General features: G+C 36.4%; 2 protein-coding genes across 4 annotated transcripts; both read left to right on the top strand.

The window, feature by feature from the left end:
• Positions 1 to 4,875: 4,875 nt before the first annotated feature.
• On the top strand, positions 4,876 to 11,891 carry LOC141646704 (ABC transporter B family member 11-like). The gene is made up of 13 exons (XM_074454609.1): positions 4,876 to 5,146; positions 5,747 to 6,074; positions 6,160 to 6,214; positions 6,314 to 6,489; positions 6,571 to 6,792; positions 6,861 to 7,099; positions 7,834 to 8,359; positions 8,447 to 8,720; positions 9,012 to 9,862; positions 10,305 to 10,571; positions 10,649 to 10,912; positions 10,998 to 11,291; positions 11,391 to 11,891. The coding sequence occupies exons 2-13, from the start codon at positions 5,796 to 5,798 to the stop codon at positions 11,742 to 11,744; spliced, it is 3,801 nt and encodes a 1,266-aa protein (XP_074310710.1). The 5' UTR covers positions 4,876 to 5,146; positions 5,747 to 5,795; the 3' UTR covers positions 11,745 to 11,891.
• Positions 11,892 to 14,174: 2,283 nt separating this feature from the next.
• On the top strand, positions 14,175 to 22,949 carry LOC141646718 (ABC transporter B family member 11-like). Of its 3 annotated transcripts, none has more exons than XM_074454637.1 (13): positions 14,175 to 14,332; positions 16,762 to 17,095; positions 17,175 to 17,229; positions 17,332 to 17,507; positions 17,599 to 17,820; positions 17,921 to 18,159; positions 18,343 to 18,868; positions 18,963 to 19,236; positions 19,764 to 20,614; positions 20,955 to 21,221; positions 21,299 to 21,562; positions 22,041 to 22,334; positions 22,406 to 22,949. In XM_074454637.1, the coding sequence occupies exons 2-13, from the start codon at positions 16,817 to 16,819 to the stop codon at positions 22,757 to 22,759; spliced, it is 3,801 nt and encodes a 1,266-aa protein (XP_074310738.1). In that variant the 5' UTR covers positions 14,175 to 14,332; positions 16,762 to 16,816; the 3' UTR covers positions 22,760 to 22,949. The 3 variants fall into 3 exon arrangements, with proteins under 3 accessions (XP_074310738.1, XP_074310737.1, XP_074310739.1); XM_074454636.1 differs by lacking the exon at positions 14,175 to 14,332 and adding an exon at positions 15,816 to 15,901; XM_074454638.1 differs by lacking the exon at positions 14,175 to 14,332 and adding an exon at positions 16,175 to 16,262.
• Positions 22,950 to 23,690: the final 741 nt, after the last annotated feature.

The raw sequence follows: 23,690 nt of genomic DNA, 5'->3' as shown, positions 1-23,690 counted from the left end.
GAAGAATTTCCACACTAATGCATATAGCTTGATCGTGACACCAAATCTTTGGAATTTGTACACACATTGAAGCTTGGGGAAGAAGGGTTGTTAATGGTTATATGTCAAATTGTGAATCGTCATTTGACTAATGTACTATTAGTCAAAAACTCAAATGTGTTTTTGTCTTATCTATATGTTTTTCAAAAGTTAGGCCGTTTGGTACTTGACAGATTAATATTAGCAAAATTTAATTGGTGAAGCAAATAATAAATGATACTCGTACTAGGTAGTATCCCGCGCTTCGCGCGGCCTGTTTTAAAATTTAATTATTATAATTGAAGAAAAATAACATAATTTATATATGACCTTTAATATTTTTACTTATAAATAAAATAAATTTAATTTTCTCAAATTTAATTTTTATAGGTTTATTTTCAATATTTTAAAATAAAATACATACAATTTAAATTAAAATTAATAAGTGATAATTAATTATGTTGATCAAAGTTTTATAAATGATTTCAAATATCATATTAATTAAAATAAAATTTATTCGAATAATGCAACAATCAACATAAAGTTTTCAAATTATATCATTTAACACTACGTTAGGTTCCAAATTAATTAATATTTGTTCAAAATGATTTGAATACAATTTTATGTAATTTTTAATTCTTTTATTCTATACACTACTACAGATACAGGCTATAACAACGGTCAAAAACCGTTGTTATATAAAAAAGCGTCTGTTGTTAAAACGTCCGTTGTTAAAGGTTGTAACAACGGTTGGTTTATCTAAAGAAAGTGACAACTTTAATTATAACATTTTGTCATTAAATACTTACATTCTATTAAAAAATCGTAATATTTTTGGTCTAAAAATAAAACCGTGTGAAATAAGACTTATTGTTTGTTTGTATGTATATTAACAACTTCAAAAGAATGGTCCACATTCTACAATTTGACATGACGAACCTCAAGCAACTTGGAGTTTAGAGTTTGGAGTTTGGACCAAGAAACATAAACACACGAGGTCATGGATTATCTCATTCACTCAATAAACGCATAAAGCACATCTTACTAATTTTAATCCCGTACATATAAATGACATAATACACGAAATTCTTTTAAAATTCTGATGTATAACAAATTTTCATGAATTATTTTATTTTTTACTCCCTCCCATTCACTGAAGTCATATCATTTATTTTATATACGTAAGTAATATTTTAGTTAGGTATGATTCTAGTGAATGAGATAACTAGATGAGTATATTTTATATTTAATAGTTTTGCCAAGAAAATTAAAAGAAATATATTAATGTTGTCCTCTCACGTCCTAAAAAAATTAAAAGAAAAATAACTTTGATCTAATTTATTAAAAATGAATTTCTATTTTGTACGCTTTTATGTAAGAAAATAACAATGTTTAATTATAACTCCGTGTATAAAGTAACAATAAAAAGTGATCATTTTATGTCATTGATAATTATCAATGTCTTATCCCCCAAGTATCGCACCCCTAGTCAATCATTTATAAGTAATAAATTTAATAAAATTCACCTTAGACCTTTTCTTTATTCACAAATTCTTGTTTGTGACAGCACATATCCGTCACTCTTGAGTGACGGATACCATTTTACCTCATAAAGTACCCAATTTTTCTCTCTCTACAACACTATTCATGTGCTCCCCTTTCTCCACTAACCCATTTTGTTACCATTTTTACTCACAAAATATCCGCCACAAATGGTAACCCATCACAAGGGAGACCAATTGTTCTTTATTTTTGTCTTGGTGGGACTAGCTTATAAAGGTCAAAAGCCGTACCATTTTAACCTACCATTTCTAAAGCAAAACTTTAATAAACGTGTTAATTAGCAAAATTAACACACTAATTTAAGCTTCTCGAGTCTCGACCTTCTACTCTATCGGTAAGTCTATGCTCTAGCCTCAAGTACTTTCGTTTCAGTAAAACTTTGAAGAAACGGTATTTCAATAAGTTATTGAGAGAATAGTTTTCTGTACCTACTTATTTATCTTTCGTGACCCTTTTGTTGTTCATCGTGACACAGTAATTTATATCTATTTTATTAACTTTAGTTCCTACTTTTATTTGATGTTTCTTTTGTCGTGGCATATACGGTATATCCCTCATATTAGTCATATTCAAACCAATTTACTTGTGACCATAATGTTGTGACATAAATTCGGAGCAGATTCATATAGGCTTGGTTCTCGATCCACTTTTTTTGAAATTTTGGTTTTCGATTCGGACAAGTTCAAGACCAGTTAATTTCGTTGTGGATCAAATGAACCAAAATTTATATACTCCCTAGTCCCTCCTATTCATAATAAATTTCCCTATTTTTTCCGTCTATTCACAATATCGGTGGTATATTTGTCTGGTCCAAATTTAATTATGTGGGGTAGTGTGTTTTCTTAATCTTTGTGTCAAAATGAAAGGGAAAGTTTATTGTGAATAGGTGAATACGAGTAGGAGGGAGTATGTTTTATGATTAATTTTCACCACTTTATAAAATAATCAAATATTTTATCTTCAAAATAATATTTTAAACTAAATGTTGGTGGTTATTTATGTTAAACATCCTTTAATCAACTAATCTATTTAATTGAATAAAATTAAATCTTAATTATCATATACTTAAAATTGAAAATTATGTCCTCAAAAAAAATAAATGGAAAATTATACTGTAGTAGATTTTAGCGTGAAAGTGGTAATTAAGCCTTTTTACTTTGTTCAATTGTAAAATTAGGCTCCATAACTTTCATTTGAAGCAATCAAGCCCCTTTAGTTTCACTAAAAGTGAAATTCAACCCTATTTTCTTAATTTTCACCAAATTCTTATATTAAAATCACTTTTAGTACTCCTTCCGTATCAGACCAATGGTAACACTTACCTAATACGACTGTACCACACCAATGGTAGCATTCAATATTTGGCTCACAACATTACCAAGTTATTCTTATACCCATTTGATATTTTCACAAAATGTCATTACATACCCACCTACCAACTCACAATTACATACCCTACCTATTTTCTTCCCTCTTTACCCCTGCTTTTACCCTCTTTTCTTAAAATCCTATTTTTTTACCACGTTACCATTTGTATGGTACGGAGGGACTACAATTTATCAAATATAAAATATTTTGTTTATAATTTTGGAACTTTTATATTTATATTAAATATTGAGAATTGTTTATTTTTTTTTTCAAATTTTATAGTATCGACAATTTATTATATATATATATGAATACTGTATAAATTATAAACAGTTTACTAAATATGTATGTAAGAGTGTTCTTCAATGATTAATAAATTATTTAGAAATTCGTAAAGTTGCAATTAGTAATTTTTAGTATTTAATAAATTGTTTAATACTAATATAAAATGTTTTTAATTAAAAATCTTGTAATTTTTTTTAAAATAGGGTTTGATTGCTCTAAATGAAAGTTATGGGGCCTAATTTCACAATTGAACAAAGTTAATGGGCTTAATTAACACTTTCGCGTAGATTTTAGTCTTTTCGATTCAAGACCGGACGAGATCGAAATACACCGGTTCGATTCAGTCCGATCCAAGACCGAATTTTTTAGGTTCAATATTTGAACAATCTTAATATTTTTTTCAGTCTTCAGTTCGGTGTTGGACCCCAGCTCACCTCTAGTAGTGAGCGCGTGAGGTAGACCTGTCAAAACTCGACCCGACCTATAAACCCGACCCGACCCGACCCGTTTTCTTAGGGTTACAAACCCGATTTTCTCGACCCGCGACCCGTTTGACCCGAACCCGAAATGACCCGTTATTTTAGGGTCGAGACCCGACCCGAACGGGTCGACCCGTTGGGTCAAGGGAAAATCATGAATTTTATTAAAAATATTATTATTTATATATTATATTTGAAAATATAGTTTAAAAATTATTTTTTTATTACTTAAAATTAAAAATTCAACTAAAAAGTCAATTTTATATAACTTTTATAATATTTAATAATAAAATAATTATTAAAAAACTTTATTTTAATAATTATAGCAATATAGTTATTGTATATGATGAATATGACTAAAATAATAATTTAAAATATATTTAATTTTTAAAAAAAATATTTTTTAAATTAAAAAAATCGTTTAAAAAGGCGTTAAAAATTATTTCTTGACCCGTATTCTGACCCTAACCCGACCCGTGACCCGTATGACCCGACCCGTATCTGACCCGACCCGTATTCTGACCCGACCCGTATGACCCGACCCGGAACCCAACCCGCCCGACCCGTTTGACAGGTCTAGCGTGAGGTGACCTGTCAAATTCTGACCCGACCCATTTTTCCAGAGTCAAAGACCCGAAAATTTCGACCCGGCAACCCAAACCCAAAATGGCCCTTTAGTTTAGGGTCGAGACCTGATTCGAACGGGTCGACTCATTTGGTTAAAGACAAATCAAGGATTTTATTAAAATATTAATATTTATATATTATATTTGAAAAGTAGTTAAAAAATTATTATTTTGATTATTAAAATTATGGTCACAATTAAAAAGTCAATTTTATATAACTTTTAAATTATTTAATAATAAAATAATTATTAAAAAAACTTTATTTTAATAATTATGTCAATATATTAATGTAAACATTGAATATGATTAAAATATTATTTTTAAATATGTTTTACATTTTTTAAAAATATTTTTTGATTTAAAAAATCGTTAAAAAAAGATGCTAGAAATTATTTCTTGACACGCATTATGACCTAACCCAACCCGACCCGTATTCTGATCCGCCCGTATGACCCGACCCGCCGACCCGTTGGTCTAGCGTGAGGCTTCAGGCGTGACTCGTGAGGCAATAAAAGAGAAAATAAGAATAACTTTGTAAAATTGTGTGTATATTTTATTTTAAACTTTATTACTATAAGAAACACAAGTGAAAAACAGAAAAAACTAACGTAAACAATTCAGTCATTCACTGCAGCAGAGTCTCACGATGATGGGATTCACTAATATTATCAGTGATGATGAAATGTTTCAACGAAGAAATCTCGTATATTTGATTGCATGGCAGTGTCCAAGTTTCATGCTCACCATATGTTTGTTGAAATGCCTAGCTGGGTTACTGGGTTATTGCAGTCATTACATTATTTTCACGTACATTTTCCAAATTTTCTATGCTTTGATCTGCGTTAGATGTCAACTAGCTTAGTTGTTTTATTCATGAGAGGCGGTACTCATGACGTGGGTTTGAAGTCTTTGAACCCTGTCAGCATCAAAATCGCCTTTGTAGCATCCTTTACACAAAGCGAAAACTATGCTTTGATATGCCATAAGCTTTAAATTCAACTTCATCAATGTTCTACCATACTCAATAAGACCCAACCATAGCATTTAGCAGCACATAATTTTAATTGTGGGTCATTTGGATACAGCCATTCTGTGTTGTGAGCATATGGGTAAGTTTGACTTAGCCTACATGACACGTGGGGCGGCGTAACTAGCCCATGGCTATATGCCTATATGGCCGGGTTTAAGCTCGAGCTGTTTTGCCAGCTTATACTACAAGTGTTCCAAATTGCAAGAGACGATAAGATGAGCGGATTTTTATTGTGGGTCATTGTGTTCCAAATTGCAAGAGACGATAAGATGAGCGAATTTTTAATGTGGGTCATTTGGTTTTATGCCCCCTTGAATTATTTTTGGATGACAATGTCAAAGACGATATGACTTACTCTTGAATGCTGATCATTACAGGTAACCAAGTACCATCTCCAAATCTCAGAGAGGGTTGGTTGTAGAGGCCATGAGTGGAGTCGATGAAGCGACAACTTCCAATGGCGAGGCAGCAGGACAAGTTCATAAGGAGACTGAAAAGAAAGACACTGAAGCCGCTAAGAAAGTCTCGTTCTTCAAGCTCTTCTCTTTTGCAGACTCTACTGATAAGGCGCTGATGATCATTGGCTCTATTGGCGCTGCTGGAAATGGTGTGTCTCTGCCTTTGATGGCCGTCATTTTAGGTGATCTCATTGATGGCTTTGGTCAGAATCAAAATACTAAACATGTTGTCCATGTTGTATCTCAGGTGAATTTTCTTCCGACCTAGCACTTCTCATATTTATTGAACAGACCCATTTCGCGCTTCTAATGAGCAGGAATTTTCACTGTAGATGGCTCTTAAATTCGTCTATTTAGCCATTGCATCAGGAATAGCTTCATTCCTCCGTAAGCATAGTGAACTCTATGTCTTTTGTTTGAGTGTCTCAGTTGAATGAACTGATTGTCAACTGATGAAAGTACTTGTATCTTGACATCTTGTTGTAGAGGTGGCTTGCTGGATGGTAACAGGCGAAAGGCAGGCATCCAGAATGAGGAACTTGTACCTGAAAACTATTCTCAGGCAAGATGTCTCATTTTTCGACAAAGAAGTAAACACAGGAGAGGTTGTTGGGAGAATGTTGGGTGATACTGTTCTTATACAAGATGCCATGGGAGAGAAGGTAACATTTATTAGATCTCATTTTCCGCGCATATTCTCTATTTAAACTTATGTATTCTCTCTTTTTAATTTAAATGTATAGGTAGGGCAATTTATACAGTATGTTTGTACCTTCCTTGGAGGATTTGTCATCGCATTCATCAAAGGATGGCTTCTTACTCTTGTCTTGCTGTCTTCAATTCCTCCTCTTGTGTTTGCTGGTGCACTTATCGGCATGTTTTTATCAAGCATGGCGACACAAGGGCAAGCTGCCTACTCAAAGGCAGCAGTTATTGTGGAGCAAACTATAGGATCAATCAGAACAGTGAGTACATTGCCTTGATTTAAGCGACAAACTTGACACTATAAGTCTTTTAACATATTCTGCTTCAGGTGGCTTCCTTTACAGGGGAAAAACATGCAATTACCCAATACAACAAGTCTATTGTCAATGCCTACAAATCAGGTGTTAAGGAAGGATTGGCTGCAGGAACAGGATTGGGAGTCGTTACGTTTGTTGTCTTTTGCACTTATGCTTTAGCCGTATGGTTTGGGGCAAGGTTGATTCTTAATGGCCATTACACTGGGGGTGATGTCATTAGCGTCATTGTAGCAGTTTTGACTGGTTCCATGTGAGTATTCTCTATTCAATCATGAAACGAAATGATTATATTCAACAATAGCAGAGTAGCAGACAGTCTATAAATTATATTTGGTATAGTATTGTTTTACTATACTTGGTATAGTATTGTTTTACTACTTTCCATATTTCCAATGGAGCCAAAGATTCATTACTCTTTGGTTCTGGGTTATGATGGAATAAAGCAAAATGACTCACTAAAGTGGCTGCGCTTCTTTCTCTTGTGAAGTAGTGGTCCTTCGATGCAGTTCTCGACGCAATTTTCATCTTGGGTCATTCGGAAACAGACTCTTTGTGTTGCTAACACAAGGGTAAGTCTGCGTACATCCGACCCCCCCTTACCCCGCAATTTGCGGGAACAATTGAGGCACTGGGCCACTGGGGTAATGTTGTTGTTGTATAGTATTGTTTTACTAGATTTTTTATGGGCTAAAGCTGTGGTTGCTTTTGACGGTATTCCAATATCGTTAACTTAACAGATGTCAGCTAGCTTTACTGTAAAGCCATGACTCATGAAGGGTGGTACTCATGATCTGGGTTCAAACCCGTCGGCAACTCAGCATCATAATTGATCTTATGGCTCTCCATAGACCAACAAAAAAATATTGTTTACTCAACGACGTCAGACGTCTTTGTGTTTGTTTGCATATGAGTATTCCTTGTTCTCTATTGCTTCTTCATTGCATCAATAATATATCAAAAAGAAAACTAATACAGTTGATATAGGTCTCTGGGGCAAGCATCACCGAGCATGAGCGCATTTGCTGCAGGTCAAGCCGCAGCATACAAGATGTTTGAAACCATCAATAGGAAAGCAGATATTGATCCTTATGATCCAAGTGGGAAAATTCTAGATGATATTCATGGTGATATTGAGTTGAGAGACATTTATTTTAGTTATCCAGCCAGACCAGATGAGCAAATTTTTCGTGGATTTTCGCTTTCAATCGAAAGTGGAACAACTGTAGCATTAGTTGGACAAAGTGGTAGTGGCAAATCAACTGTTATTAGCTTAATTGAGAGATTCTATGATCCACATGCTGGAGAAGTTTTACTTGATGGAATCAACATTAAAGACTATCAGCTAAGATGGTTGAGGCAGAAAATCGGCCTTGTAAGTCAAGAGCCAGTATTATTTGGTTCTTCAATCAGAGATAACATTGGGTATGGAAAAGATGGAGCTACAGACGAAGAGATAAGAACTGCCACTGAGGTCGCAAATGCCGCCAAGTTTGTTGATAAATTACCACAGGTTTACACTGTATATCTTTTTATTCTGTGGAATATGTTTTTCCTTCAACAATTTGATATGAAATTGTTGGTATTCGTCATGTGGTAGGGACTAGATACATTGGTTGGTGAGCATGGAACTCAACTATCTGGTGGACAGAAGCAGAGAATCGCTATAGCACGAGCCATTTTGAAGGATCCACGTATCTTACTTTTGGATGAAGCTACTAGTGCACTTGATGCAGAATCTGAGAGGGTCGTGCAGGAAGCATTGGACAGGATAATGGTAAATAGAACAACTGTTGTAGTTGCCCATCGCTTGAGTACAGTGCGTAACGCTGATATCATTGCAGTCATTCAGCAAGGAAAGGTGGTTGAGAAGGGTAAGCTTGTAACTTCATTATGCATAAACGCTCCATAATTGATAATTCACGATGCAATTTTCATCTCGAGTCATCCAAAATCACCTATCTGCGTACATGTGGGTTCCCTTACCGGGCATAGACCGGAGCCTTTTTAGGCACTAGGGTTAGTAGGGTACTGTCGTTCTTTGACAATTATTGTGTCCAGAGTCTTTAGTCATTGCAGTCATTGGCCTTTGTAAATAGTTTCTGATTAGATGCACTTTTTTCATACATGATTAATGTTTGTTTCTTCACTATGCGCAAAACCAGGTCAGCACGTTGACTTAGTCAAGGATTCAGAGGGAGCATATTCTCAACTTATACATTTACAGGAAATGACTAAAGACTCTGGACAATCTGATAAAGATGGGGATATGTTACGACAGGCAAGTAAAAAAAGATCGTCTTTACGATCATCAAGTCTTGGGTCCTCTGGGAGGGTGAGCAGCAATCGTCTCTCATTCTCAGTAGTTGGAGTAGCCATAGACATTGGTGAAACTTCCACGCCCGACGGCAATGTTGAGGCAGATCCTGAAGAAAGGCCACAAATCTCGATAAGGCGTCTTTCTGCTCTTAACAAGCCCGAAATACCAACACTTATTCTTGGAGTACTATCTGCCATTGGTAGTGGTGTTATACTTCCCTTGTTTAGTGTACTCTTATCAAGTGTGATCGAAATGTTTTTCAAGCCACCTCATGAGTTGAGATCTGATTCAAGGTTTTGGGCCCTAATATTTGTAGTATTCGCAGTAGCATCACTACTATTATCCCCAGCTCGAGCCTACTTCTTTGCAGTGGCTGGGTGTAAGTTAATACAAAGGATAAGATCGATGTGCTTCGAGAAAGTGATCCACATGGAGGTCGGTTGGTTTGACGAGCCTGAAAATTCAAGTGGTGCAATTGGCGCAAGGTTGTCGTCTGACGCAGCAAGTGTGCGTGGTTTGCTGGGAGACGCGCTTGGTTTGCTCGTCGAAAATATTGCTACAGCAATATCTGGCCTGCTGATTGCTTTCCTTGCAAATTGGATCTTAGCATTTATTATCCTTGCAATGTTTCCCCTCTTAGGACTCAATGGCTATTTTCAACTGAAGTTCATGAAAGGATTCAGTGAGGATGCTAAGGTTTTCACTCATTCTTTCTCATTATTCGCTCCAGACGTGTTTGCTTTTGCCTATTTTGGATTGCAATATATTTAAAAAAAATATTTACTTGGAATGTAGATGTTCAACAGTTACAACTTAAATTACAATTGCAAAAAAGTAATTGTCAAATTTTGATTCTGAGTGAAACATTAGTGTCCCTCGGTGGGATTTTTTTTTTTTTTGTGTGTGTGTGTGTGTGTGTGTGTGTAAAGAGAGCCACAAGGACAGTTTTGGTGATGACGGGTTAAGAACCTGGTATAAGTACGACATCCTAGTGACTTGAACATTCTTTTTCATCATTTGTCTAGTCTGAAGGCAGCTGCATCTACTGTTGATGCTTTCGAACCCAGGTCGTAAGTTTCTCATTGACTTTGCAGGTTAACTCAACTGATATTTTCTTCTTCTTTTTCTGTGATTGCAGAAAAAATACGAAGAGGCTAGCCATGTTGCTAATGACGCAGTAGGAAGTATAAGAACTGTTGCGTCGTTCTGTGCTGAGGAGAAGGTAATGCAGCTTTATGAGAAGAAATGTGAAGGCCCCATGGAAGCTGGTATCAAGCGAGGAATTATTAGTGGTGTGGGTTTTGGAATGTCTTTTGCTTTACTTTATTGTGTCTATGCCCTTAGCTTTTATGCAGGAGCTCAGCTTGTTGCCCATGGGAAAACAACTTTTGCTGATGTGTTCCGAGTAAGTATTTGCGCTCAAAGCGTCATACTTTCTGTGATAGAATTTTGTTAAAACATCTAAGATTAGATAAATTGCAGGTTTTCTTTGCAATAGCCATGGCGGCATTAGGAATATCACAATCAAGCTCCTTAGCTCCTGACACTAGTAAAGCCAAGATTGCTGCTGCATCTGTGTTCTCGATTCTAGATCGCAAATCTAAGATTGACTCAAGCGACGAATCAGGGACGACTTTGGAACATGTTATGGGTGATATTGAGTTTCAGAATGTGAGCTTTGCATATCCCACGAGACCTGATGTTCATATATTCCGAGACTTTTGCTTGAATATTCAGCACGGAAAGGTATATTTTGAAAGAGTATAATAATGGAAGTTAATACTCTTTTCTAAATATTTTATAAATTAATTGTCTTCTGATTAACTGCTAGACCGTGGCGCTTGTTGGAGAAAGTGGGAGTGGAAAATCGACAGTAGTTTCGTTGTTGCAAAGATTTTATGATCCCGATTCTGGATATATCACCCTAGACGGGGTTGAAATTCAGAAATTCCAGCTGCGATGGCTGAGGCAGCAAATTGGTCTTGTTAGTCAAGAACCGACTCTTTTCAATGATACGATTCGTGCCAACATTGCCTATGGAAAGGGAGGAAATGCTACAGAAGCTGAGATTGTCGCCGCTGCTGAACAGGCAAATGCTCACAAGTTCATCTCTAGCTTGCAGCAGGTAATGTGCATTGGTACAAAACCAGTATCATGTTGTCCTAGCTAAAGAGTCTCGATATATTTCATACCAGTAAGTTGACCGAGTGAAAGTTATTTTCAGGGTTATGATACAATTGTTGGGGAAAGAGGAGTGCAATTATCAGGAGGGCAAAAACAACGAGTTGCAATTGCTCGTGCCATAATTAAAAACCCAAGAATCCTATTGTTGGATGAAGCTACCAGTGCACTTGATGCCGAGTCTGAGAAAGTTGTGCAGGACGCACTGGATCAAGTCATGGTGAACCGCACTACAGTCGTTGTTGCTCACAGACTATCCACCATTAAGAATGCTGATGTGATCGCAGTTGTGAAAAACGGTGCCATAGCTGAGAAAGGAAAGCACGACAAATTAATCCATATACAAGACGGGTTATATGCTAGCCTAGTCGCGCTTCACATGACTGCATCTTCCTAATCACCTATCGCGTGTATATCAATTTTTTTTTTTTTTTTTTTTTGTTTTATATACTGTAAAGAAAAAATAAGTGGATATGTTTGTGAAGGAATAATAGTTAAATGTATTATACAAAAGAAGATTGAATGGAAAAATTTTGAAATGTGCTGAATCGTCTTCGTCTCTTCGACTAGTTTACGTGCATTCTAGAATTCTAATTTAGGTACGCCTTCGTCTCTTCGACTATTGCTCAGGGACTTTCCCCTCTTATGGCGAAAATACTCCGACTACCTTTCCCGCTAATCTATTCCCGCCTTATAATACAAGGTTTTAGCTTAGATTTCAATCTTTCATACCGTATGTTATAAACCAAACACGTTTTCTTATTCTGCTAATAAAATTTCACCATGGCCATACCTACTATTAAAATCTACTAATCATAATGTGTTAATGTTATATGCTTCAATTGCCAAACAAAATCGTCGTATATGATGTACCTCCTATATTATACAAATTTTCTATTAAAACCATAAAAATTGTGAAATTGTAAAATATATTTTAAGTAATCCACATATCCGGTTAACAATAAATATCAATGACCTGAAAATATATAATTAATTTTGTTTTCTTCATCTTCTTTCACTTACAAAACTTAATTACACACATACAAGTATACCACGACGACTTTATCCGATACTCCGATACCGTATCAAATGTCGTCAAACTAATTTGTACACAACCTCTTTCATCATTTTTTTTGTCATGATACATGAACCTATTGGTTTTACCAAGACAACCGGATATAATTTGTTTTATGCAAAATATTATTTAATTTATTAGAACTTCACAAGAACGGTCCACAATTCCACAATTTCACATGACGAATCCCATGTAAGTTGGATTAAGAAACTCAAAACCAATAATGAGGTCATGGATTATCTCATTCACTCAATAAAACATGCTTAACTCTCCACAAATCATATATTATACTGTATTAATAAAGGATCGTTATATGGTCTGACCACTTGTAAATGATCGTTATATCATAAAATGACCACTTTTTAACATAAAATAATCATTATCATAAAATGATCGTTTTCTATCTCTCGTCAGGGTTTGAAAAATTTCAACGGGGGCGTACAAGTAATGTCATAAAATAAAGTCGGAAAAAATTCAAAGCTTTTAATAAAATTACGGGATTTCTATTTTTCAGCAGGGGCGAGCGCTCCTAAATCAGCCACCGTTTGTCGTACACTCATGTACTATACAACTGTTTTTTTTTTCTAACCAAGCGCACATTTAGTCGCATTACATTAGAGCGAACAGAACTTCGAACCTAAGACCTATTATTCACAATATCTTTGTTTTAACTAGGGGTGTCCATTGGTCCGCGACCGGACCGGACCGGACCAAACTCTCTGGACCGAAGACCAAATAAGGGTTAAGAGGTGGACCGAGGACCGGACCATATTAATATTGGTCCGGTCCGGTCCGGTCTGGACCATAAAAACACGTGGACCGGACCGGACCGGACCAAATGGACCAAATATTATTGTCATTGACATGTTTTAGCATATAAAACTAGAACTCGAGAAGTTCGTAATGATCAAAATAAATAACATTATTTTCTTACGAGATTTTACTACATAATTACACATCTCATAATACGTGTAAACAAAGTAGAAAATAAAATCAATAATATTACAAATTTAAAAATTCTTGTATTACATAACTTCGGTCCATGGTCCGGTCCGCGGTCTATTCGGGTTGGTCCAGGACCGGACCGAAGACCAAAGTAGACTAAATAGGTGGACCATGGACCGGACCAAACAAAATTCGGTCCGGTCTAGTCCGGACCAAATGGTCCGGTCTGGTCTGGTCTTTGGTCCGGATCACTGAGTGAACATCCCTAGTTTTAACCATTAAATTAAGACACTTTGATATCGTATTATACAACTGTCGCGCACAATAACTAATATCAAAATCTTTAGTTAGTACGGACTACGGAGGATGTAAACACGAAGTCACCATTACCAATATCGTGTTCAACAAGTAACGCACGCATACCCAAATATAGTAAACGTAAGTACTCCCTCCTATTCCCGATAACCTTCTCTATTCATGGATGGCACGAAAATTAAGGGTGTTTGAATTAAATAAGTTAAAGTATTGTGGTGGGGTGAGATAATTGGAAAGAGGGAAGGTATTGTGGGGTATTATTGTGGGGTGAGGTGATTAAAATAAGTATTGTTGTGGGGTAAGGTGATTAAAATAAGATAAAGTATGAGTATTGTGGGGTATTGTTGTGGGGTGAGTTGATTAAAATAAGTATAAAACTTTACTAAATAAGGAAAGAGGGAAGATATTGTGAATAGATGAAAAGAGAAATAGGGAAGGTTATGTAGAATAGGAGGGAGTATATAAATTAGCTATATATTTGCTCAATCATTTAATAAAATTCAAACCCTTCATTTTTTTTGTTCTTTATTTTGGTGGGTCTAGCTTATACTATAAGTCAAAAACCGTACCACTTTAAAACATTTTTACATCAAAATCACAAACAAGTCTCAATTTGGAAAAGTTGTTGCACCAATCTTCTCCTTATCTTGGTAAGTCTTTGTTCTAGTACACTATTACTTGTATGTTGTGTTTTTTTTGGTTGCTGAATACTCTCTTCTATTCAGACTAAACTATCGGTGACCCATAAATTAAATATATAAGTGGAATTTTAAAAATAGTTAATAATAATTAATAAGTACATGTTTATGTCCTATCAACATGAAATTTGTTACTTTGTGTTATGTAATATACTCTTTTCATTTCGGTCATCTAATTACTTTTAATATATTAAAAAACCGAGAAAATAATACGAGTATAAACTCCGACTTTGTACCCCTCTCTTTTCCTCCGCATCCCTCGTATTTTAAAAATCTGGCTAGGAGATTGTGAGATACTGAGATATGGTGAAGGGGCATTGTTGTGAAAGAAATGGTTTAACAAGGGTAAGACCGTAATTTTACACGCTAAATTTGGCAATACAATTATATACGTTCATTTAATATACAATCGGTATAAGATAGGGACGAGGACTCGAGGAGTATAATTTGTTTTTTTTTTTTTTTTTTTTTTCTATTTCATCTGTCTAGTGAATAATTTATTAGAACGATTTTTTAAAATAATGGTCAAAAATAAAATATTTATCGTTTTGAGTCGGTTTTGAAAATATTTGTCAAAATGGTGTCTACGTAGGCTCGGGTTTTCAAAACCTAAAATACGGAACAAACACGCCATTACTTGGACGGAGAGAGTACGAATTATAAAAATACTCTTTTCAATTTTCATACACGTAGTACATTACATACTTTTCAAATTTAACCCGATACGATATTTGGAACCAGTCAGAGGTAAATTTTATCTCATAAATCAAACGAACAATCCCCTCAAAAGCTACATGGAGATAGCGATAATAGGACACGAGTCGAATTATCAGATGCTATTTTGAGATCCCTAGTTTATAAGAAAATTATTTTTCTTTTTCTTTGGTTTCCATTAGATTTGTTTTCGATTAGACCTCTCCTTTGTAAGTGTCATATGACATTCTATTAATGAATTGTTCTTTACTTTCAAAATAAAATAAAATTAACCCGATATTCAAAAAAATGTGCATAATTCATCAAGTAAAAGAAAAGATTCGTTAATTTATACGATGTAATTACGGAAAGTCAAATCTCTTACGCGTCCCATGTAAATGAGAAAAAGGATTATACATCGGATGTATTACATCTGACTCCATATATATTTGAGTTTTTGTGTATTTTTTCGAGCTTTATAAAGTTTAAAAGTTACATGTCAGTTTTTTGACGTCAAAACTCAAATTTTTCTGAGCTTATTTGTAATGTTTTTGAGTTATATTGTAATTTTTTAGTTTTATGTTGAAAAAAATGAACTCAAAAACTTTCTAATAATCCACTCACTGCATGTAAATGGTCTCAACTCTCAGTAAATTCTTTACATTTTAACTCCAAGTACATTTTTACCTTGTTATATATTACCAAATACTCGTAAAATCCATGTGCACGAAAAAAATAAAAAATAAATTTCTTACATTTATTTATTTCATATTTTGACTTTTGTATAAAGCAAACGTAAAGAATTCACTATGGTGGCGGAACCTGGAGGTAAGTCTTATGCCGATAACATTCACTTGTAAGATGATCAATGACAGATGATTGATATCTTCCCTCAGTTTCTAAATCATCCAGTATCACATTTAAAGATTTAATTAATCAATTAAATCTCGTAAATTCGTATTTGTCAGACCATATCGCACCATTAATGTATCATGCGCACCATGTGTTTGTTGAAATGCCTAGCTGGGTTACCGTAGTTATAACATTATTTTCATGTACATTTTCCAGCTATCAATACTTCCGGAGTATATGACAAATTTATCGACACGTAATTTTCATTTTGGGTCATTTGGAAACAACCTTTTGTGTAACAGGGGCGGAACGCCGGAACTAGTCCATTGTTGTACAGGTAAATATAATAATCATATGGAACAAAAGGGTGCTGCTGCAATGGTTGCTGGGTTGTAGTATAAGTGTTCCGAAATGATATAGGGTTGCGGTTTCATATGATTGGCGTAAACTCTGTTATTAATGTACTCGAATGCTATGTTGCTCGGACTCTGTTAGAAGTATCCGACACGGGTACGTGTCCAAGTGTTAGATTCGTCTATTTTATGGAAAAAATTATGTTTTTGGTCTAAAACGAAGTATCCACTTGTCCTACCCATGTCCGATTGTCCAGTGTCCGACACGGGTACGCGAGGTAATATTGAAGAGTCTGAGCAACATAGCTCGAATGTATCTAAAATATCGAGTTTTGTAGTAAGATATCAAGTTGTCAACATCAAACTTGATCTTCATTGTCGTAGCCTCGTAGGGTAGAGTTGACTTATAGGGTTTTGGTTTTATGCCCCCCCTTGGATTATTTGTAGATGATCATACTTGATGTTGAATGTTGCTCATTACAGGTAACCAAGTACCATCTCTGAATCTCAGAGAGGGTTGGTTAAAATTGTTGAGGCAATGAGTGGAGTTGATGAAGCGACAAATTCCAATGGTGAAGCAGCAGGACAAAATCATAAGGAGAGTGAAAAGAAAGAGACGGAAACTGCTAAGAAAGTCCCGTTCTACAAGCTCTTCTCTTTTGCAGACTCTACTGATAAGGCACTGATGATCATTGGCTCTATTGCCGCTGCTGCAAATGGTATATGTATGCCTTTGATGGCCATTCTTTTAGGTGGTCTCATTGATGCTTTTGGTCAGAATCAAAATACTAAACAAGTCGTCAATGTTGTCGCTCAGGTGAATTTTCTTCCGAGCTCTACTTTTTTATAAAACATGCCCATTTTACGCTTCTAATCAGCAGAAAGTTTCACTGTAGGTGGCTCTTAAATTCGTCTATTTGGCCATTGCATCAGGAATAGCTTCATTCCTCCGTAAGCATAGTTAACCCTATGTCTCATGTTTAAAGGGTCGCATATGAATCAATGAATGGACTGGTTGTCAACTGATGAAAGTACTTATATATTTTGTTGCAGAGGTGGCTTGCTGGATGGTAACAGGCGAAAGGCAGGCATCCAGAATGAGGAACTTGTACCTGAAAACTATTCTCAGGCAAGATGTCTCATTTTTCGACAGAGAAGTAAACACAGGAGAGGTTGTTGGGAGGATGTCTGGTGATACTGTTCTTATACAAGATGCCATGGGAGAGAAGGTAACATTTAACACTAGATCTCATTTTCCGCGCATATTCTCTATTTAAACTTATGTATTATCTCTTATTTCTTATTTCTTCAAATGTATAGGTAGGGCAATTTATACAGTTAATTTGTACCTTCCTTGGAGGATTTGTCGTTGCCTTCATCAAAGGATGGCTTCTTACTCTTGTCATGCTGTCTTCGATACCTCCGCTTGTGTTTGCTGGTGCACTTATGGGTATGATGTTATCAAAGATGGCGACACAAGGGCAAGCTGCTTATGCAAAGGCAGCAGTTGTTGTGGAGCAAACTATTGGTTCAATCAGAACAGTGAGTACATTGCCTTGATATATGAAGTTAGTCGTCCACATCTTTTGTTTTAAGCGACACACTTGACAGTATAATAAGTCTGTAATATGTTCTGCTTCAGGTGGCTTCCTTTACAGGGGAAAAACAAGCAATTACCCAATACAACAAGTCTCTTGTCGATGCCTACAGATCAGGTGTTAAGGAAGGACTGGCTGCAGGAACAGGATTGGGTGTCGTTATGTTTGTTATCTTTTGTAGTTATGCTTTAGCCATATGGTTTGGGGCAAAGATGGTTCTTAAAGGTAATTACACTGGAGGTGATGTCCTAATCGTCATTGTAGCGGTCTTGACTGGTTCCATGTGAGTATTCTCAACAATATGTTATATTCTTTATGGAATAAAACTATGAATGCTTTAGTGGCATTCCAATATCGTTAACTCAACGACATTAGACATCTTTGTTTTTGTTTGCATCCGAGTATTCCTTGTTCTCTATTGCTTCAATAATATTTACAAAAAGGAGAACTAATACAATTGATATAGGTCTCTGGGGCAAGCATCACCGAGCATGAGCGCATTTGTCGCAGGTCAAGCCGCAGCATACAAGATGTTTGAAACCATCAATAGAAAACCAGACATTGACCCTTACGATCCTAGTGGGAAAATTCTTGATGATGTTCACGGTGATATTGAGTTGAGAGACATTTATTTTAGTTATCCCGCCAGACCAGATGAGCAAATTTTTCGTGGATTTTCTCTTTCCATCAAAAGTGGAACAACTGTAGCATTAGTTGGACAAAGTGGTAGCGGCAAATCAACCGTTGTTAGCTTAATTGAGAGATTCTATGATCCACATGCTGGAGAAGTATTAGTTGATGGAATCAACATTAAAGAATTTCAGCTGAGATGGTTGAGGCAGAAAATCGGCCTAGTAAGTCAAGAGCCAGTATTGTTTGGTTCTTCAATTAGAGATAACATTGGGTATGGAAAAGATGGAGCGACAGACGAAGAGATAAGAACTGCCACTGAGCTCGCAAATGCCTCCAAGTTTATTGATAAATTGCCACAGGTTTAACACTGTATATTTATTTATTTTTCCTTCTGTGGAATATATTTTTTCTTCAACAATTTGACTCAAGATCGTTGGCATGCATAACGTGTAGGGACTAGATACATTGGTTGGTGAGCACGGAACTCAACTATCTGGTGGACAGAAGCAGAGAATCGCTATAGCACGAGCCATTTTGAAGGATCCACGTATCTTACTTTTGGATGAAGCTACTAGTGCACTTGATGCAGAATCTGAGAGGGTCGTACAGGAAGCATTAGACAGGATAATGGTAAATAGAACAACTGTTGTAGTTGCGCATCGCTTGAGTACAGTGCGTAATGCTGATATCATTGCAGTCATTCAGCAAGGAAAGGTGGTTGAGAAAGGTATGCTTATTATAACTTCATTATGCATAAACGCTCCATAATTTGTCATTCTGGTTTTCCTTGTCAGTGTTTACTTCTTTCAAATACTTTGGAACCTTGAGGTTTATTGAGAATTATTGTCTGAGTTTGTTGAGTATGATGTATTTCCATTTCCAAAGGAGCCATAAACTCCCTATTTTCTTTGGATTTAGATTAGGATCGAATATCAGATGACTCACTAAAGTGTCTACGCTTGTGTTATTGTGAAGTACCTGTCGAATTATGTAATTCGCGATGCAATTTTCATCACGAGTCATCCCAAGTCACCTCTCTGCGTTCAACACATGGTATAAGCTGTGTACATGTGGGTTCTTTTACCGGCCATAGACCAGAGCCTTTTTAGTCACCAGGGTACTGTTGTTCTTTGACTATGTTGGTTATGTGGTAATTGGTAATTAGTTTCTGATTAGATACACTTGTTTTTTTTTGTTTTTTTTTTTTTTTTAATGCCTGATTGAGATTTGTTTCTTCATTATGCGCAAAACCAGGTCAGCACTCTGAGTTAGTCAAGGATCCAGAGGGAGCATATTCTCAACTTATACATTTACAGGAAATGACTAAAGACTCTAGACAATCTGATAAAGATGGGGATATGTTACGACAGGAAAGTCAAAAAAGATCGTCCTTACGATCATCAAGTCTCGGTTCCTCTGGGAGGGTGAGCAGCAAGCGTCTCTCATTCTCAGTAGTTGGAGTAGCCACAGACAGTGGTGAAACTTCCACACCCGACAGCGACGTTGAGGCACATCCTGAAGAAAGGCCACAAGTCTCGATAAGGCGTCTTGCTGCTCTTAATAAGCCTGAAATACCAATACTTATTCTTGGAGTACTATCTGCCATTGTCAGTGGTGTTATATTTCCCTTGTTTAGTATACTCTTATCAAGTGTGATCGAAATGTTTTTCAAGCCACCTCATGAGTTGAGATCGGATTCAAGGTTTTGGGCCCTAATATTTGTAGTATTCGCAGTGGCAGCACTACTATCATCCCCAGCTCGAGCCTACTTCTTTGCTGTGGCTGGGTGTAAGTTAATACAAAGGATAAGATCAATGTGCTTCGAGAAAGTGATCCACATGGAGATCAGTTGGTTTGACGAGCCTGAAAATTCAAGTGGTGCAATTGGCGCAAGGTTGTCGTCTGACGCTGCAAGTGTGCGTGGTTTGGTGGGAGATGCGCTTGGTTTGCTCGTCCAAAATTTTGCATCAGCAATATCTGGCCTGCTGATTGCTTTCCTTGCAAATTGGATCTTAGCTTTTATTATCCTTGCAATGATCCCCCTTTTAGGACTCAATGGCTATTTTCAAGTGAAGTTCATGAAAGGATTCAGTGAGGATGCTAAGGTTGTCACTCATTCTTTCTCATTAGTCAATAGACATATTTACTTTTGCTTATTTGGGATTGCAACTCAAATTTTGATTGTGATTGAAAACATTAGTTGTTTACCGGTCGTAAATCAGGATTAGATGATTTATTTATTTCCCTGTGTCTATTTTTTTGTTTTGTTTTGTTTTGTGTAAAGGGAGCCACATGGACAGTTTTCTTTTTCATCATTTGTCCGGTCTGAACTCTGAAGGGAGCTTCATCTGATGTTGATGGGTTTCGAACCCTGGTCATAAATATCATATTGACTTTACAGGTTAACTCAACTGATATTTGCCTCTTCGTCTTCTATAATTGCAGAAAAAATACGAGGAGGCTAGCCATGTTGCTAATGACGCAGTAGGGAGTATAAGAACTGTTGCGTCGTTCTGTGCTGAGGAAAAGGTAATGCAACTTTATGAGAAGAAATGTGAAGGCCCCATTAAAGCTGGAATCAAGCGAGGACTTATCAGTGGTGTGGGTTTTGGAATGTCCTTTGCTTTACTTTTTTGTGTCTATGCCCTCAGTTTTTATGCAGGAGCTCAGCTTGTTGCCCATGGGAAAACAACTTTTGCTGATGTGTTCCGAGTAAGTATTTGTGCTCAAAGCGTCGTACATTATGTGATATAATTTTGTTGAAACATCTAAGATACGATAAATTGCAGGTTTTCTTTGCACTAGCCATGGCGGCAATAGGAATATCACAATCAAGCTCCTTGGCTCCCGACACTAGTAAAGCCAAGATTGCTGCTGCTTCTGTGTTCTCGATTCTGGATCGCAAATCTAAGATTGACCCAAGCGACGAATCAGGGACAACTTTGGAACAAGTTAAGGGTGATATTGATTTTCAGCATGTGAGCTTTACATATCCCACTAGACCCGATGTTCAGATATTCCAAGACTTTTGCTTGAATATTCATCACGGAAAGGTACTTTTGGAAACAGTATAATAATGGTAATAGACAAGACCTGGCAAACAAGTCAATCGGGTAGGGTTTAGGTCGGGCCAGGTCGGGTTCGGGCCGGGTCAGTTCGGATCGTTAATTGATTTTGGGTTTATTCGGGTTGGCTCGGGTCATTTCGGGTTTGTTAGTCGGGCCTATTTCGGGTCAAGCGGGTTGGGTTATTTCTGGTCAATGAATAATAGAAAAAATGTCATTTCAAGTCTTTTCGGTTCAATTAGAGTTATGTTTTTTCGGGTCATTTTCGAGATCAGGTCAGTTCGAGTCACACAGCCTCAGGCCATGTTCGGGTCGGGTGATCGGGTCAATTCGGGTGATGTAGTTCGGGTCACTTTCGGGTCTTGGGTCAGCCTTTTCAGGTCGGGTTGCTTTTGCCAGGTCTATGGTACTTGATTCTCTTTTCAATGTGAATATAATAAATAAATGTTTTGTGATTAAATGCCAGACTGTAGCTCTTGTTGGGGAAAGTGGGAGTGGAAAATCGACAGTAGTATCTTTGTTGCAAAGATTTTATAATCCCGATTCTGGATGTATCACCATAGATGGGGTGGAAATTCAGAAGTTCCAGTTGCAATGGTTGAGGCAACAAATTGGTCTTGTTAGTCAAGAGCCTACTCTATTTAATGACACGATTCGTGCCAACATTGCCTATGGAAAGGGAGGGAATGCCACCGAGGCTGAAATTATCGCTGCTGCCGAACAAGCAAATGCTCACAAATTCATCTCTAGCTTGCAGCAGGTAATGGCATTGGTACAAAATTGCTGTCATTTTTGTCATTTTACTAAGTTGACCGAGTGAGTTATTTTCAGGGTTATGATACAATTGTTGGGGAACGAGGAGTGCAATTATCAGGAGGGCAAAAACAACGAGTTGCAATTGCTCGTGCCATAATTAAAAACCCAAGAATCCTATTGTTGGATGAAGCTACCAGTGCACTTGATGCCGAGTCTGAGAAAGTTGTGCAGGACGCACTGGATCAAGTCATGGTGAACCGCACTACAGTGGTCGTTGCTCACAGACTATCCACCATTAAGAATGCTGATGTGATCGCGGTGGTGAAAAATGGTGTCATAGCCGAGAAAGGAAAGCATGACAAGCTAATCCATGTAAAAGACGGGTTATATGCTAGCCTTGTCGCGCTTCACATGAGCGCATCACCCTAACTACAGTACCAATTCTGTTTTGTGTAAAGATGTGTTGTGGTGTATATCAATTGTTTTAATATGTGTATTTCAAAAAAACAAGAGGTTATTTTTGTGAAGGAATAGTTACTGTTATTACTGTACAAAAGAAGATTAATAGGAAAATTTTTGAAGTTTTGTTGAAATAAATCGTGTGAGGTAACAGCGAAAATCGGTTTATATTTAAGTTTCTTAACTATAGTAAAATTTTCTGATTGCTTATGAATTATGATCCACAATACTAAAAGGTCATGGATGTTCCGCGCATCATATCCGAATGAATTTGTTTCATGTTCCGCATTATATCCGGATGTTCCCATATCTATTGCGGGGATTATCTTTCTCGCTAATCTACCCCACCCCTATAGAGATTTTCTTGCTGATAGAAGCATATTGAAATAGCATATCAAGTAATACTTCAAGGTCTTTGGGGGTGTTTGGAAGTGTTTGGTAAACAACGGATTGGTTTTGAGGGTGTTTGGAGGTGTTTGTTTGGTAAACAACGGGTTGATAAATATTCAGCATATTCAAGGTCTTTAGCATATTTGACCACAAATTGGATTATACATCCAGTTGTACCATAAGCATTGTACAACCAAGGTATAAGAATCCGAACTTATATGCATTTTTCTGAGCTAATTCAAAGTTCAGGTTTTTAATGTGTAAATGAATGAGCTCAATACTTTCTAATAAAGCTCATACTACTTTATCACAAAGCTCAGATTCTACACCGTACAACATATACAACTGGTTGTATAATCCATGAATTGATATTTGACTCCGTACAACAATCAATCAATCTACCAATTCGAGTGTTTGGTAGATGACATATTGAAACAGTAGATTGGAGCTTAATCTACTATTTTTCAATATGATGCCTCCCCTAACATATTCACATTAGTAGATTGTGGAA

This window comes from Silene latifolia, chromosome 3 (assembly GCF_048544455.1).
Source record: "Silene latifolia isolate original U9 population chromosome 3, ASM4854445v1, whole genome shotgun sequence".
Taxonomy (NCBI): Eukaryota; Viridiplantae; Streptophyta; class Magnoliopsida; order Caryophyllales; family Caryophyllaceae; genus Silene; species Silene latifolia.
Note: the sequence above shows the minus strand (reverse complement) of the source record. Positions and strands in the feature narration are given on the sequence as shown.